We start from the raw sequence: 18,366 nt of genomic DNA on the forward strand, positions 1-18,366 counted from the left end.
AGAGAGAATTTCCAAAAAATCAAATGATCTTCAATCGTTTATTTATATTCATTTTAACATCCAGCAACAACTATTTGCATTGATATATATTGCAAATCATCCTTTGGGTTTCTTGGTAAAAAAAAATTGGTGACGCTCCAAATATACATACAAAGATTGCAAAAATGTTTAAATTTGGACCAGACTTAACAGTTCCTTGAATTTAAGTTTTTACATACATTTAAGAAAATCCATGACATGAGCAGGGAGAAGTTGAATTCTGTGTGAGTTGGCATGGAATGACTCATTTGTATTTCAGAATAATTAAAAGGGCTACTTTATGGAAACAAGATTTTTAGGATTTTTTTAATCAAAGTTACAGAGGTATGATAAAGTTTCATTTCGCCTGGATATTGTGCCTATCAACAATTACTCATAGTCTTGGTTCTCCAAATAGGCTTTTATTATAAAAGAAATCCTTGATAAAACAATCAACATTTTCAAATAACAGGAAACAAATTATTTAACTGTTTTGAGAAGGTGGAGGAAGAGGCCTGAACAACACACCACAACATTAAACAAAAAAGTAAAAGATATGTGGAAAAGTGACAAAACCTGGCAACACAAGCTTAAGAAAAGTTTAGCCTACTTCCAGTTTAACCGACTACGTTTGTAGAGGCAAAAAGCATGTGGGTACTTTAAAGCAATGTGACCAACGTCTCGGGCAAACTCTCCGCAAAAATGACAATTGTGCATTGTACTTTTGCCAAAAGAATCCCAACTCTTCAGAGCGAAAAATCTATACATTTGATGCTCACTTCACATTTTAGATTCACCCCAGTGGGGGAAAAAAGTTGTAACATGTTCACACCCAAAACGGAGGGATAATGATGAACAAATAAGGATGGACTACTTAATCGCTGACGTCCATGTCCTCTTCATGGTGATCGTCAGATCCGTTAACTTTGGCCTGTTTCAGAGGCCGTGATGTGCCGTTACCTTCAACAGACTGAGGAGACAAAGCAGAGTCGTCAGAATACTTCCTTTCCTCCCTTTCCTTCTCGCTGTCGTAGCCTTGTTCTTCCTCGTCATAATCCCTGGTGATCTGTGAAAGGAAGCCAATGGTGTGGTTTCCATCAGACGAGTAATTCTCACGGTCAAGTGTGTAAGAATGACGACTGTGTGTTAATATACTATACTGACCTTTACATCTCCTTTCTCTCCATCTGATTTTCTCTCCCGCTCTTTGTCCTTACTCTTCTTTTTCTTGCTGGAGGAACGTTCATGTTCCTCATGATTACGATCTTTTTCACTTCTGCGCTCCCTGTCCCTTTCCTTGTCCCTTTTCTTCTCCTTCTTGTGTCTGTGGAGGGAGGAGAAGAATACTGAGGTGTGTCATAAATAACATTCCTGAGATGTAACCACACAAATGATGTACAGATTAACTGATCTAGACCAAAGAAATTATCAGATTGTTGATTTAAGCTCAGGGTTGTATTTCCTCAGAAACTGAAAATAGGCATGCAATGATAAGATGGTATTATCCACAAATATTTCACGGCAAAACACCAACCTTCGAGGAGATGGAGACCTCCTTTTAGGAGAAGCACGACTGTTGCTTCGACTTCTCCTGCGTCTCCTGTGTAGCAGAAGGGACAAAAAAAGTACTTGAAAACTGGATACACAAACTTTTCATGATACTTGGCATGAATTGTGGACTCGCCTTCTGGCATGTCCTGTCATTGAACTGAAACTGGAATTTTCACAGATAATGTAACAGTACACTAATCCTCTTTTATAGAACAATTAATAACACCTGGGAAGTGTTGAGAATACCACTAGTGATACCTCAAACGTGATCGTGTGATCATGACTCACTATTGAGAGAAAAGAGGATGAACTTGATAAGTTGCCTCAGATAAGGTACACTAGCATATTTAGCTACTTTATCAAAAATAAACAAAAAACATGTTAGCCTATACCATCTTAACTAATCAATAGTCTTACTCTCTTCAAAACCAGCAGATTTCATTGGTAAAAAACTGTTATTACCTTGCAGAATTTGCTTTAAAGAGAGCATAAAAATGAGAAAAGGTTGTGTGAAGCCAGGTAAAGTGGTTAACATATTCTAAATATGGCATGCACTTGAACTGATATTGATTTTTGTAAGTGGACCTTTTTTCCCCAGGTGGCTAAAACATGTTTCTCTGCTGCCCTCATCTTCAGCAGTACTTAATTTCCATGCTGGTACGTCTCTCCCCCAGTAGGTAATACATTGATCATAGATAATTAACTCTTTTAACCCCACTCCAAAAATCTGAACCAATCCTTTAAATTATTTTTTTTAAACATAGTAGTTATTGTTGTTGCTGCCCCCACAGTTAACCACTGGGACTAACAAGTTTACTGCTATTTCTACCATCTCACCAGAAGTTACACCCATACTCATTTCCACTGTAAGAAAAAGCTGGATGCTTTCTAATTGCCTTCTGTCTGAGCACACAAGCTCCTTGTTACTCACCGGTCCACGCTGCGTGACCTCCTGGCTGTGCTGTAGCTTTTAGGTGGCGTTTTGGATCTTCTTCTCCCTGAATCATCTTTCTTTCTATCTCTGTAGATATATAGGATGCAAGAAATTGAACATCACAGCCTGGCTCATTACATTTATAAAGCATAAAGCAGGTTTGAGGTCAGGAATTTACAAAGTCAACCCACCTGGATCTGCTTGGAGATCGCCTGTTTTGGTCTCTGGATTCGGTGTGTCTCCTGCGGGGGCTTTTGGAGCGCCTCCTGCTTCTGGAATTGGATCGTCGCCGTGATCTGCTCCTCGAACGCCTGCAACCATACATGTAGACTGTTAAACCTATAATCAAATTACATAAAAAGCTTCTCCACCTCAACTCCTTAGGCAGTTGTCAGTAGTAATCACCTGTGCCTTGAACGTGATCTAGACCTCCTCCTCCTGGACCTAGATCTAGAACGAGAGCGCTTCTTTTTGCTCTCCTTATCTGTTAGACAGAAGAAGCATAAGTTACTTAGTATTATAAAAAGAAACAATATACAAAGGACGGTTTGGAAAATAAGAATTATGACAGTATAACACTTTGATTCACACAAAACAGACATTATTCTGCAAAGTTAAAGTTTGTGCACTCACTTCCAGGTTCGATAGCAGCAGAGATGAGCGACTGGGCCTCTCTGACTCTCTTCATGGCCTCTTCCATTTCTTTATTAGATGCATCAGCCTTCAGGCTTGCACTCAGGTTTAAGCCTGCAGCCAAAGGATTCAGCCTGACCAGAAGAATATTAATTAGTCCACAAATCATCACATACAAAAACATCTAATTCTTAGACAACTCTGTAAGTTGTGCCTGAATGCAGTTTAAAATTACAGAGGATAAAGGAGCTCCTTGACTCTGACTTACTTTGGATCGGTCATTAACTTTAACAGCTGATCAGCAGCCTGTAAAGAAACAGAGGGAAGAAGGGTAAAGGTTTGTCTCATGAAATTTACTACATAATTAACTTAGCTAACTAACTAGTCAGTGTCACTCAACAAAACCTCTCACCTGGGGGTTCATATTGGGTCCTGGGAATCCAAATGCAGCCATTGCGTCCATGTTTGGAACACCAAAAGGGTTTCCTCCCATCTGAATTTAAAAAAGAACAAATACAAGCATGGAATATTATATTGACGTCGTAAAATGTTTATCAGGGCTTTGAGCAAGAAAATGTTAGTGAGCCTTAAAAGTGGTCCAGGAGGAAATGTGTACAGTGTACTAAATAAATGATTATATACATTTAAAACGTCTCTATGGCTTGAATCAGACAAAGTGCCTGAGGACTTGAATCCCCGGTTCATGTATTCATACTGTGCTTAATATCACTATCTTCACTTGTCACAGGTGAGAACATGTATTCACTTTCAGTTCCAAATCACAATCACACAAAATACATCACCTACATTAAATGACAATTTTAAAAAGTGAAAACTTTGAAATTTTAACTACTGGTCTACTAAAGTTTTACCCACCTACTTAAATATTCCCTTTCTCATTTTTCAAAAGAAAGACCCCAAATTCCACAAAAAGCAGTCTTAACTCCTTGAGTTACCACTGCTTTGTCAATTGCGGTTTCCAAGGTCAAGAATTAACTTTTAAACTTTAAGATAATATGAAAGAAGATCATCAACAACATCAACAAACATCTGCTGATGAAGATGATGCAACATGGCAGGAAGCTCTACAACTGCTACTAAATGGACTTTGCAGTGAGACTGGTACAACATCCCTGCTTCTGCAAGCCAACAGCAAATAAAATATTTCAAATCAATCAATCAAATCAAAATTACTTTATTCATCCCCGAGGGGAAATTCAGTTAGTCTGGTAGACTCTCTGTTAGAATGAGACAGCCTGATGGCTGTAGGAGCGAAGGATCTTTTGAATCTCTCCGTCCTGCAACAGAGAGAGGAGCCATCTATAATAATCTAGAGCATGATTTTCTGGTCAAATGCAGGCACACCACTGTGTTATAATGCCATTTCTTATTCTATACAATGTGACAACAGCAAAGTTAACCTTTAATCATTTTTGTAAGGACATGCATATAAGAGCTGCGATTTTCCAGTATTGATGTGATATTTATTTCTTATGTCTTTTGGGTTTCTTTCTGTTGCCGCTTTGTTATTTTGTTATGGTTACAGACTCTTTATTAAATTAACTATTTATATCGCAATAATATCAATATCGGGAATTCTATTGGCCAGGATAATCATGCAGTGAAAATATGATATTGTGACAGTCCTAGTCATGCACTGGATGATTTAGCATATGATGATGATGGTATATTTTGAAGTCTTACAGGATTGTTCATGGGATTGGGCGTTGGAAGAAGTCCTCCTCCTGGCAGAATTCCTGCAACAGCATTTGCTGGGGCCAACAGTGACAAAGCTTTAGCCTCATCTGGAATAGATCCTATAGGAGAATAAAAACAGGCATTAGAAGAGAACAACATCTTCTCACACAATTAAAGAGAAGACACTTTGGAAAAGACACAGAAAAAAAAAAGTCTTCACACTGCAATTCCTCATATTAGGATCAACAAAATGGTTACCTTACAGGTCACAGAAGAGTTCCCATAATTCAACATAATCATTGCAGTGACATAACTATTGCTGGAATATATCACACTACTCCAATGAACACTGCCAAGAATATATCACCTGAACGTGTTTTTTAAGTCATGAACCAAACGTTAGCAAGCACAGCTGCTTCTCCAGTTGGGTGAGCCCTCAATTTTCATTAAGACGTTTACTGAAACAAGCGACTCACGCTGGCGGCTTCGCTACTAAAAGCACACAGAGAAAAATCGAGATACACACAACAGAGAGAATTTTAGGGATTTGGCAAGAACACTACACAAACTATCAGTGTTTACTTACCAAAAACACAAATGTTAGAGCATATGTACTAAATGACAATTAGCAGAATTCAGGGTGGGTGGCGTATCTGCTGTACATCATTATTCTAGCATCCTTACCTGCCACTGCATCAATCAACCGAACCAAGTTTGATTCATCTGCACTACCACAGTCCAATTAAAAAATGATTTTAGCATCTCTATTTGCAACATGCCACTATTTTTTTTTAATTGTTTAAAAATTGTTTGGCAAATTTAACAAATAAACACCTCATAATCATCTCACAGTAAATCCACCCCCAAAACAACTCTTTCACAGAGACATGACCTAAATACGGACACACACAACAATGACAACATTCAAATAAAAGAGCACACTGAAGAGAGAAATTGCTGCAGGAGACAAAACTGTTGGATGGTATTTTCAGCAGGGCCTGGTATACAGGACTGGCTGAGCCAGGAAAAAGAACTGTAAAACACAACAACAAAAGGAGACCACTGTTAAAGAGAATATATTTTACCAACATAGTGTCATGTCCGGTGGGCATCTTAGACAACTTATGAGATGTAGATGAAATAACCGACCTTTGACTAGAGTTCTTTTGTAAAGTCGTAAATATAGGACACAGTAACGCTGCTTTCACACAGATTTAGGCAGGTAGACGTCAACTTTTGGACAGCATGGGGGAAACCTTCCCACGAGCAGGACGCCAAAACAAGCATCACAATATGTTGCCATGGTGTTTTAATGTGTTGTTTGCCGTCTACCGTCACCATTGCAGGTGTTATATGACAGCCTCACCTAATTTTGCCATCATGCTTTAACCCACTAAAATGATATCCAGTTTGCTGTCTATGGTCTGCCTGAATCCATGCAGCATAAGTATGTGCGGTGTCCGCTGCCTAGGCTTTGAGGTTCTTGCACAAGTGATTAACCCATAGAATCTTTGTGTAGGCTATTACCACCAAACCCAAACAGTAGTGAATAGTGATTGCTTTCAAAGAGTTTATTTACACGTTTTTATAAAGATAAGGCTGGCAATATTACATTTTTGGTTATTGTCAACTTTACTTTCTGCTATTAGCCATCATTCCTTTTCAATTTTAAAACTGTACTTTTATCAAAGACAACATGACTTTCTGGAACAACTAGGAACTGTAGTTTTCAAAAAAAGTTTCTTATACAGGAGTAAAGAGTGCTTTTGTTGGGCACTATTTTCAGGGGCGGCTTAATACACATTTGGTATGTGCGAGCTGCAGGGCGTCAGGCTGTGGCACTGACTCAACATGAACTACATGAACTGATTTTGCAATAAAAATGGTTATTTTATATAGACTAGTAATTTATTTAATTACCAGAAAACTTGTTATATCATTATATACATCTGTATCGCCCAGCACCAGTGCCTGCCTTCATCATAATGGACAAAAAAGAAGTCACCCAGTACAACAGTGTGGCTCACTGATGAGCTTTAAATAGTTTTAGTCGATGCTGGTCTTTTGGTCTTTTCATGAGATTTGTTGACTTCAAAAAACGAAAAATACTGCCAGCCTTATCCATTAAGGAACAATGCTTTAGCCAAAAAATGACTAAGCAGCTTTCAAAAGGGCTGCAAAACAATGCAAAATGAGCACTGTTTCAGGCTACGTCCTCCATATCTGACCTTTATATTCTAAACTAAACCACCTAAAAAAGATGAATTAGACAGAAGGAAAGAGAAAGAGAAGGCAGAGAAAGAATAGAGGACACAAAAAGAGCGGGATGGGACTTGAATGCTTGCTGGCCTTTGCAAATGTCTACAATCCCCTGTTGGCAGGCAGAGGACCACTTTCAGCCATCAACGAGGGGGCTGCTTTTGCCTTCTTCACTACAAAAATCACACACACACACATACACACACACAAATAACAGAGAGAAGTTTAACAGAGGATAGTCCAATATGGGGGAGAAAATAAAAATGCATATGGTTAAAATTTAGACAACTTTTTGTGCACCCACAGCCTGGGAATGTTCAACTCCTAGTCTGTAAAGCAGATTTTGGTATACTGCGCTTTCTTAATGCAGATGAAATTATTATGCATTGTGTGTTTGCAGACAGAAATCAGATCAGATCATCAAATGAATGGCACTGTGGTGATAAAACCACAATATACCAAAAATCTGAGGTCTGCTTTAATCATTTCTTACAGTTGATGGGGGGAAATGCCATCACCTTAGTATCATTGACATTATCTTTAAAGCTCATATAAAAACAGACCACAGTGAGTTGATTTGTGCAATTCACAAATGGGATGGATACAATCCTTTACCTTCTTTTACATTTTCACTATTCATGCCATTCAATCAACAAGGACCACTCATACGTAAAAAAAACAATGATGTGACAAACCTTCAGCAAACGGGACCACAATCAATGCTCTGTCCACAAACACGGTGTTTGTCAGATGTTGAGACACTCCAACAGACTCTGGCTCCTGGAACTTCACAAAGCAAACCCGCGATGTCACCGGCATTGGAGAATCACTACGGAGGAAGTGAAAAATAAAACATTAAAAAGGATAAAACTGCAAATACTCTATCTTTTTCAGTACTGACATAATGGGGTCTAATCAAAAATATGCATTGTTCTGCACTGAGTTATGGACTTGGCACATTCACAATGTGGAAACAGTATTCACTGAGCAGCATCCACACATAATACTGCCATAACATAAACACACATTGACACAATGATCATAGGCAGAGTTTGACCCATAGCGTATGAATATAATACTTAGACCGGAAATGGTTGGTTGATTTCATTTATTGATTATCACACTTAATGCAGATTATGTTTATGTTGCACAACTAGTCAATTTTAGATCAAAATTCAGAACCTATAATGTGAGAATTCACTGCTATTCTCTATTTTACATTGTTTGGTTTATGCATTCTCCTAACCCTCACTCCTGGAAATTGACAGGCACTTTTAACCATTACTCATTTAACCAAAAAAACAACAAACATATAAATCAATATATCAAAAGTATGTCAATGATAGTAGTTCAACATTGTAAAATCGCACTTCTTCACACGCTCTGGAGTTCCCAGTCCCAGAGGCTTTTTAGAAATATGATATTGCAACAATTTCTGAAATCTAATATTGACATTGATCCGGAAGAATGGATCCCGAGTGATGTTAGCTGACTTGGCAACATGGCTCATAATGAGATGTATTTTATCCTGCTTGCAAGAACTGCAGCAAAAATATGTAAACTGAAAAATCCCAAGCGTGTAAATACTGGATCGACAACCTGGTGTCCTATAGTAGTCCTCAGAAAATACTGTAGTCTGTCAGGAATATCCTCACGTACTTTGACTGTAAAAATAAAATGTACTTACCAATGTTTGACCCAAGTGACTGAACTGTATATACATACTCCAGTTTATTAATTATGGACTTTCACTTGTGTATTTTTTGTTGTTATGATGAAAATAAGGGTATGTGCTGATACTTGTAGTTCACTTGCATATTTATTTTGTTTCTTTTGCAATTTCCTAAAAACTGTATTTATACAAAATGTACTTTTCTCCTACTCAGAAAAAATGATGAGAAAATAGAAAACAACAGATCCATAATGAGTCGTCTTATAAGATTGTAATACCATCAGGATTTTCATTTTTGTCTTTTTTTAATATACATTATTTAACTTCCCTCGTGTTGAGCTAGTCGTTGTTGTAGTTGTTGCCACATTTAAACTTCTAACTTAAATTGACCCTTCATTACTAACCAGTAACAATTGTGGAACAATTTAAATACATGTTTGTTAGGGTGTTTAAGGCATATTCAACAAGTCAAACAAATTAATTATTAAATTAATCACATTAAATTAATTATAACATCAGTTCGTGTTAGCCGATTTAGGCGAGTTAGCTAGTTAGCTAACTACAATTCTGGTTAGCATGCCTACGTCTCCGTTCCTGTTCAGAAAACTTTGCAACTAATATATGACCTCCATAGCATTACAATAAATAAAGCGATAGTTAACTCACTCTGGTGGAAACAACTTTAGTTCTTCGATGGTTCCCAAAAAACCGAAAAGTGTTCTCATCTGCTCAGATGTTGTGCTCGGCGACACATTCGTCACTTGGACGACCTTTGTGGTGTAATTCATTTTCCCGAATAAAACCGCTTCAATAGCAAAACTAAAGTTAACAACTAAGTTTGATTTAAAGTCACTGATAGCCGCTGGTTGTTAAAAAACAGCTTGTTTGTAGATAATTAGCGAGCTAGTTGTTAGCTATCGACCAACGTTACGTCAACAACCCGCCGCCATATTGTTATTACTAACCGAAGTGCGCATGCGTATAGCTGAATCCTGTTGCCGAGAGAACAGCGAGACTTTCATAAAAACATCACAGATTTTAAGATTTATCAATTAATTCTGCCTCCTCCGATCGATCGATCTAATATCAGTACTGCCTATCAGAGCACATAAAAGCTGTAAAATGCTTTAAAAGTTTTAACCTATATTCAACCAACAGAGGTCTCCCTTTGCTTTCATTTTAAGATTACAGACAATTTTATTAAAAGACAGCGTGGAAATTCAGCAGTACAACAGACACAACAGAAATAAATACAAAGGAGTAAAAACAGTAACAGAAATAAATTATAACAGGGGCATGAACTAAAATAATGGCAGAGAAAAAATAGAAACTGTAAAGGAGTATTTGGAGACACAAGGACCTGGTAAAGTGAGTGGTGCTGATAAAGTTACAGTAAGTCAACAGGTCTATGTAAACAGTATACACCAGGCTAATATGTTATATGATTATAGCTAAGTTGTGACATTCATTGTTTGCCTGTTATAATATAACAATATATAGCGTAGTACAATAATGTAACATAGTATACAGTACAATATATATATATATATATATATGTGTATATATATATATATATATATATATATATTTAGCCTAGTATAGTAGAACAATATTAATGATATATATTGTAGTAGGGCAGTAATATAAGATAGTACAGTCTTTTTCCAACTTTTTTCACACCAAAGTGCAAGCCAAATCATCAAGGCACACCTGTATTCATCTCCTTTACTACTTCCAATAGCCACATTGACCTCGTAACTACTTCACTTCAAGCATTTATTTACTGTTTAAACTGTCTTCTATGAAGCCGTACTAGGAAATGTTTTGACCTAAACCTAGATCAGGGGGTTTTGTAACCTAAATTCAATAAAACTACAGCATTTTTTTCTCTTCTTTTTTTACCACCACCAACCATATGTTTATGTATAATTACTTTTTTTGACAAACTACACCACTACAGGGCCCTAAGTCACAAGCTAGACTTTTCTAGCTCTGTAGATCACCTGTGGTGGAGTTCACAAACTCCATCTGATCTTCTGAGCGAAAAAACCTTTAATGCACGATTTGCACTGTCCCTATTCATGGCGCCCTAGTTGACTCAAACGTGACCCTTTGGCATTGACTCGTGTTGTCTTCTGACTAGATCTTTATTTGCGTTGTACTTTAGATAAAAGTGTCTGTTGCAACAAAACAATAACCTCAGAGAAATATCGAGAATTAAGTTTGGTTAAATATCATTTACTGTCACGTACAAAACGAGCAAAAACTGCTGTTTAGAGCCTCAAAAAGTCTAGGGCCGGCCTTGTGTTGCTAATTAAAATCAGTCCATATGTGTTGGATTGGGGGAGCCACATCACAACCCTGACTGCTTCTGTTGAAACTCTCTCTATTGATGGTGTTTTCTCAGAGGAGGAACAATGCAGCGTTTGTCCTCAGGCTACGTCGAGCATAATCCCTACACCTGGATTATAGTTGCTCTGAGACAAGTTAAGACATTTTTTGTTCAGACCAAAGAACAACACGTCACATTTCATCCAATTAGTGTTGTGTGCAACCGTTATATTGTACAAGATGAACTAATAATAGCAGGGAAGGGTCACTGTTATTGTTTCACAATAGATACTTTGCTATTTCAGGCACCTGGAATCTTACATAAAGTGGTAATACTTAGTTGTTGTTGTAGTTTTTGTTTTTTTACCAATATAGCCGTAATCCCAATGTTTCTATTCATCCACTATTAATGTTTCACACTCACATTTTTAATTACTGAAGTTAAAATCCCCATTCACTTCTTTTTAATTGCCCCATATGTTTAGGAGCCATTAAACTCTATGTAATATCCTACACTCATTATGACTCAGCTTAACTATACCTTAAAGGACTGCAAATGATACATGTGAAAAAGAAAATCACATGCACAATTGCAACACATGAACAGATTCTGTGCAATAAATATTTTCTGTGATAAATCCGGTTTGAGAAGGAGCAGCGGATATTGGCACAATGGGATTCTTGTTCACCGTGCAAAATGATTGGCTAGGAGAAAAGGTTACAGCGCAGATTTTCAGTGACTGTGAGGGTGACCACACAAATAAATACCCCAAATCCACTGGGAGAACAGAGACGTCCAGTTCAGGAGGAAGAGTTTGCTTTGTGTGGCGCTACAACAAGGAGGAAACATGGCCAGCCGGTGAGTCTCTGAGGATATTTGAATTATTTATATTTTTATTATTCATTTCATATAGTGGTAATAAGGTGGCCGTATGTTTAAAAAAACTACCTTCTTCTGCGATAATTTTTGCTTTTATTTGAAAGTGTGCTTTTTCATAATTCCCAAGAGTTATTTATCTCTTATTTTAAACAATTCTTTAACTTGATCCTGTGACTTTTACACAGTGACCTGAGCTGATTATCTTAAGGATTTAAAGTTCATGTTGAACTGCACGACCTGTCAGAAATACAGCTTTAATGACTTCCTCGAAGAGACGTGTGCATTTAACTTGCTGGAAGTTTCATTATGTTTCATTTACTTGGCTGAAATGTTTGTTAATGTCTTCATTTTTTGATAACAGATTTGAACACCCAGCTGGTGGCTACAAAAAGATTTTTGAGACATGTGAGGAGCTGGCTGAGCCTCTTCCTGCAACAGTCATAGGTTTGTTTGCATCTTTCAGACAGAAATAGACTGCAGGGACAAACAATCTCTGACAGTCATAGATAGAAATGTTCAGGGAATGCATTTTATATGCTCTCAGAAGTATTTTTCTTCTTTCTCCTGAGAGCATCTTACACATCTATACATCTCAGAACAACCTCTGATATGTGTTTTTGTTGTTGGTGTTTTACAGGTAGGATTCCTTCATATCTGAAGGGAAGTCTTCTGCGTTTGGGACCTGGGCTTTTTGAGGTTGGAGATGAACCTTTCTATCACCTCTTTGACGGCCAGGCTCTCATGCACAAATTTGATTTCAAGAACGGACAGGTGACCTACTTCCGAAAGTAAGACCTTAAGGACAACACTTATGTTTTGTCATTTTTCAGGCTATCAACTTGCAAAAACTAGAGCAAGTGTTTGCATTAGAACTGCAACTAATAGAAGAGTTGATCGTAATTTTTCATGCAAAAATGGCAGATAATACTATTTTCAGTCCCTTAAATATGGACATTTCAAAGACGCATTGTAACTCTTGTGCAGACTTTTCTAATTAAGGCATTAATGCATCATAACTAGCAACATTTTCTGTAACAAAAATGATGTCGACAAATTAATTAAGCCTTTTGTTTTCCAAACAGATGTTAAATGTTTTGGGATGAAATTATTTTTCTCCGTTTAGGTTTGTCAAAACAGATGCCTACGTGAGAGCCATCACAGAGAAACGTGTGGTGATCACTGAGTTTGGCACCTTTGCATACCCCGATCCTTGCAAAAACATTTTCTCCAGGTGGGTTGGACATAAACACACAGGATTTATTTCCCTACTTATCCTCCTGGATGCATTTTTAGTGCAAAAATATAAAAAAGTAAATATTATGTGTAATATGTTTCTGCAGACAGTGTTGGCCTACATTTCAACTCATACCATTACCATCACCTTTGTACAGTGTAATCGTTTTTTGTTTGCAGGTTTTTCTCTTACTTCAAGGGTGTTGAGGTCACAGATAACTGCCTGGTGAACGTTTACCCTGTCGGTGAGGATTTTTATGCTGTAACAGAAACCAACTTCATCACTAAAGTAAACGTTGATACTTTGGAGACCTTGAAGAAGGTAAAGCAACACAAAAATGCCTTTATCATAAAATCTGAGGTGTAAACAAACTGTTCGTATCACTTTAAGACTTCAAAACTGCACATTTCTTCATGTTGCAGCATAGTAAAAAATATTTTCTTTGCAGGTTGACATGTGCAACTACATCAACATTAATGGAGTGACAGCCCACCCTCACATTGAGAGAGATGGTACAGTGTATAACATTGGAAACTGCATGGGGAAAGGAGCAACGCTGGCCTACAACATTGTCAGGATTCCTCCCACACAGAAAGGTTCGGATCACATAACAACAGCAGTGACCTCTCCTTAAACTCAGTTTGTTTGTTTTTTACCAAAATATTCTTCTGTGTGGTGATTCAGGGTTACAGGAATAACTGTAACTAAGGTTGTTTTTTTTTTATAAAATATGTTTTCTCTCTCAGGGACAGTCCTCTGGAGCTTGCTAAATAATAAATACATTTATTAATTTTGTTTCTTAGATAAGTCAGATCCCATTGAGAAGTCCAAGGTGGTGGTGCAGTTCCCCAGTGCTGAGAGGTTCAAGCCCTCCTATGTGCACAGGTGTGTGTAGACTGTTTTCAATAATCCATTCATTATGGCTGTTGTCAAAGTTCAAGTTTTGACATTTTCTCTGCAATTTTAGCTTTGGGATGTCAGAGAACTACTTTGTCTTTGTGGAGACCCCGGTGAAAATCAACCTGCTGAAATTCCTGAGTGCTTGGAGCATCCGAGGTTCCAACTACATGGACTGCTTCGAGTCGAACGAGAGCCAAGGAGTAAGAACCTGCAGTGGTGAATCTAACCCTTAACGCTGTCATCATCTCTGCCCCTGAAATCTCATTATATCCGCTCTGATGTGTGTTTATAGACCTTGTTTCACATTGCAAGGAAAGAACCTGGAGAGTACATTGATCACAAGTTCAAAGGAGCACCCATCGGCATGTTTCATCACATCAACACCTACGAGGACCAGGGCTTCATTGTAGTTGACCTCTGTGGATGGAAAGGGTAAATGCTGCACTTTTATCAAAAACCTTCCTGCACATATTCTGCAGATTTTGTTTGAGATAATGTTGTTATTAACTGTTTATTTGTGCAGCTTTGAGTTTGTTTACAACTACCTCTGGCTGGCCAACTTGAGAGCCAACTGGGAAGAGGTGAAGAAGGCGGCCATGATGGCGCCGCAGCCGGAGGTCCGCAGATATGTGATTCCCCTGGATGTCCACAAGGTCAGCCACCTGTTTTGCTCATCAGAATGACTCAAGTTAAACCACTTACAGATGTTAAGTCTTCTTTGTTCTTGAGTTGTAACAATCAGTTGATTGACAGAAAAACAATTGCCAACTATTTTGATAATTGATTAATCATTAAAGTAATTTTTTGGTGAAAAAATGGCAGAAAGTCTGGACATTTCCTGTCTTTTATATCAGATAAAACTTAATATCTTTGGTTTGTGGGCTGACAGAGATGTAATCCGAACAATTAATCCGTTAATCAAGAACATTTGTTCTTATCTCAACTGGATGTAGGAGGAGCAGGGGAAGAACCTGGTCAGCCTGCCGTACACCACAGCCACAGCAGTGATGCACGCTGATGGGACCATCTGGCTGGAGCCGGAGGTGCTGTTCTCCGGGCCTCGCCAAGGTTAAAAAAAAACTTCCAACAAACTTAACTTACTCAGTCATTGCAGACACATTAATCTTTAAAATAACCTGGAAATATCTTCACCGTGTAACTATTTTAATGTTTTTCTTGTAGCCTTTGAGTTCCCGCAGATCAACTACGAGAAGTACGCAGGAAAGAATTACACGTACGCCTACGGCCTGGGTCTCAACCATTTCATACCAGACAGGGTAAGTTAAAGGTGTAGGTGCTATGTAAAGACTGGGAAACTATCAAAACGCTCAATCTACAATCAAATGCACACGGCAAAAATTCAAAAACTGTACCTTTAAACAAGCTGCAAGAATTTGATCTATCAGTAAAATGGAATTTGGAAAGTTTAGAAGAGCTTCAGGATTAAATCATTTTATTCCACCAGCTGGTGTCTCAGGTGTGCAAGATCCATAGAAGATCTTCAATTTGTCAAACTTTTGACTGAACACTGAACAATCAGAGAAGCTCTTTCAGGAGGAGAGCTTAACCCTTTATCAGGCAATGAACTATATTTGGTAACTTCAGGTAATATTTCGAGAGAAAAAGTTGCAAATTTACTAGATTAAAGTGGCAAATCTAAAAAGAAAAAAGTCGCAGATTTACGAGAAAAAAGTGGGAAAAAAGCAACTTTTTTCTCCCAGATTCACCACTTCAACCCTTAATAGGGCACTCATTGAAATACTTGCAAATTCCAAATTTCAACCCTCGAGAATATTGGAGAATATTACATACTGCCAGAATGTGTAAAAAAAAAACATACGAAAATAATATTTTGAGAAAAAAGTTTACGAGATTAAAGTGGCAAATCTACGAGAAAAAAATGCGTAGATTTATGAAATTTAAAGTGGTGAATCTGGGAGAGAAAAATTGCTTTTTTCCCACTTTTTTCTCATAAATCTGCGACTTTTTTTGTTGTAGATTTGCCACTTTAATCTAGTAAATTTGCAACTTTTTTCTCGAAATATTACCTGAAGTTACCAAATATAGTTCTTTGCCTGATAAAGGGTTAAAGAGACAGGCGCTTAAACTGAGTGTTTCAGTCAGAGGGTGGTACAGGTGTATTCAGACAGACAGTACGAGGCAAAATTGCTTTTAGAACATTAAAGCATATAAACATTTTCCCTAAATACGTCTATGAACCTTAAAATGAGCATAATGTGTTCACATTAACAAAACCTTTAATGAGAAACGATGAGTGTGTAAAACAAGCTTTTTCATGAGCTGGTATTGTTGTGTGTAGATTGTCAAGTTGAATGTGAAGACCAAGGAGACCTGGGTGTGGCAGGAACCAGACTCCTACCCCTCAGAGCCACTGTTTGTTCAGACTCCTGATGGGATAGATGAGGATGATGGTGAGGCAACAGCAATATAAAAACAATATATTCAGTCCTGCACCCACTCGTTTGTTTTATGCTAACCCGGTGCTGCGTCCTCAGGTGTGCTGCTGACCATCGTGGTGGCTCCGGGCTCCCAGAAACCAGGATACCTCCTCATCCTCAACGCCAAGGATCTGTCGGAGGTCGCCAGGGCAGAAGTGGAGTGCACCATGCCTGTCACCTTTCACGGGATGTACAAACCCTAACTGTTTCTTTCACTCAGGGTGTCTACAGCAGTCTGCCATTACTGACTATCACCCAGTATTAAAAGCAGGATGAATAATGACTAAATGGTTGTATGTTCTCAATTGTGGGTTGTTAAATAAAATTATTTTGTTGACTTTTTGAATTGCTGGATATACTAGAATCTCTAAACCTGAATTGTCAGCATTCATTTAATAAAAAGAATGGATCTGTTCACTTGCTGTGTCCCATAATTATTTCAGGGAAAAATAAATTTGGTGAAATCAGAACATGCTTGTTTTACAATTCTGTCATGCGGTACCAGCTGTTTACGAGGTAGCACAGTAACAAACTTTTGGGGGTTAAGATAACCTGATGTTTAATTAGCACAAATAATCCTTGAGCCCAAATTCTTGAGATATTTGCAGAGATTTAAGACGCTGCGCCATCAAATCTTATTATAGCTGCATTGAAACAAGTGACCTTTATATGTTTGTCCTTATTGTGTGTGACCTGGGGCACATCTTGCAACACAGCAAAGCTGATTAACTGTGTCATTGCTTAATCTAAAGAAAGAAAAGAAACAGAGAAAGAAAGAGAGGATTTCTTTTTTTAAATCCATGCATTTCCCTTATAGAAATATCACGATAAATCATGTACATGAACAAGATAATAAATTCTTCTCTCCAAGCAGGACAGTTTCCACAGACTTTGAAAACTGCAGTAATAAAACCTCTCCTAAAAAAATCTAATCTGGATTCCACAACAATTAGTAACTATAGGCCAATATCAAATCTGCCATTTCTGGGGAAAATCATTGAAAAGGTTGTTTTTGAGCAAATTCATGCTTTTATGATGCAAAATAATCTTTTTAACACATTTCAGTCTGGATTTCGGCGACACCACAGCACTGAGACTGTACTTATCAAAGTCTTAAATGATATAAATCTGAACACTGATGTAGGCAAATCCTCTGTCCTGGTTTTACTGGATCTCAGTGCTGCATTTGACACAGTTGATCATAACATACTAGTCAGCAGACTGGAACAGTGGGTGGGGCTCACTGGCACTGTGCTACAATGGTTCAAATCTTACTTACAAGATAGGGACTTTTTTGTGTCAATTGGAAACCATGAGTCTGAGCGAACTAAGATCACATGTGGGGTTCCTCAAGGGTCCATTCTCGGACCGCTTCTATTCAACATCTATATGCTACCACTAGCTCAGATTATGGAACATCACAACATCTCCTACCATACTTATGCCGATGACACACAACTCTACATTTCAGTGTCCTCACACGACTACAGTCCCTTACTCTCATTGAGTAACTGTATTCATCAAATCAATGAGTGGATGTGCCAGAACTTTCTCCAGCTAAATGCAGAGAAGACAGAGGTGATCATTTTCGGCCCTAAAAATGAAAGATCTAAGATCAGTGCTCACCTTGGCTCTATGTCATTGACAGCTACAAATCAAGCCAGAAATCTTGGTGTAATTATTGACTCAGACCTGAACTTCAACAGCCATCTAAAGCTTATCACTAAATCTGCCTATTACCACCTGAAAAACATAGCTAGAATTAAGGGTCTTCTGTCCAAACAAGACATGGAGAAA

At 37.9% G+C, this 18,366-nt stretch overlaps 2 protein-coding genes across 4 annotated transcripts; one reads left to right on the top strand and one right to left on the bottom strand.

Moving 5' to 3' along the window:
- Positions 1-817: 817 nt before the first annotated feature.
- Positions 818-9,736, bottom strand: LOC131980187 (serine/arginine-rich splicing factor 11-like). Of its 3 annotated transcripts, none has more exons than XM_059344396.1 (12): positions 9,432-9,736; positions 7,789-7,922; positions 4,841-4,953; positions 3,549-3,629; positions 3,405-3,442; positions 3,137-3,270; positions 2,909-2,987; positions 2,695-2,814; positions 2,501-2,590; positions 1,553-1,618; positions 1,183-1,342; positions 818-988 (listed from the first exon to the last, which is right to left on the bottom strand). In XM_059344396.1, the coding sequence occupies exons 1-12, from the start codon at positions 9,551-9,553 to the stop codon at positions 893-895; spliced, it is 1,233 nt and encodes a 410-aa protein (XP_059200379.1). In that variant the 5' UTR covers positions 9,554-9,736; the 3' UTR covers positions 818-892. The 3 variants fall into 3 exon arrangements, with proteins under 3 accessions (XP_059200379.1, XP_059200378.1, XP_059200380.1); XM_059344395.1 differs by having other exon boundaries at positions 818-1,084; positions 9,432-9,726; XM_059344397.1 differs by lacking the exon at positions 9,432-9,736 and having other exon boundaries at positions 818-1,084; positions 5,202-7,922.
- A 2,408-nt stretch (positions 9,737-12,144) lies between these two features.
- rpe65a (retinoid isomerohydrolase RPE65 a) lies at positions 12,145-16,986 on the top strand. Its single transcript, XM_059344880.1, has 13 exons — positions 12,145-12,420; positions 12,614-12,764; positions 13,100-13,207; positions 13,390-13,531; positions 13,659-13,806; positions 14,014-14,095; positions 14,178-14,310; positions 14,403-14,542; positions 14,634-14,763; positions 15,064-15,178; positions 15,293-15,387; positions 16,431-16,542; positions 16,627-16,986. Exons 1-13 carry the CDS (start codon positions 12,234-12,236, stop codon positions 16,770-16,772), a joined length of 1,689 nt encoding a protein of 562 aa, XP_059200863.1. The 5' UTR covers positions 12,145-12,233; the 3' UTR covers positions 16,773-16,986.
- Positions 16,987-18,366: the final 1,380 nt, after the last annotated feature.

This window comes from Centropristis striata, chromosome 11 (assembly GCF_030273125.1).
Source record: "Centropristis striata isolate RG_2023a ecotype Rhode Island chromosome 11, C.striata_1.0, whole genome shotgun sequence".
NCBI classification, from domain to species: Eukaryota; Metazoa; Chordata; class Actinopteri; order Perciformes; family Serranidae; genus Centropristis; species Centropristis striata.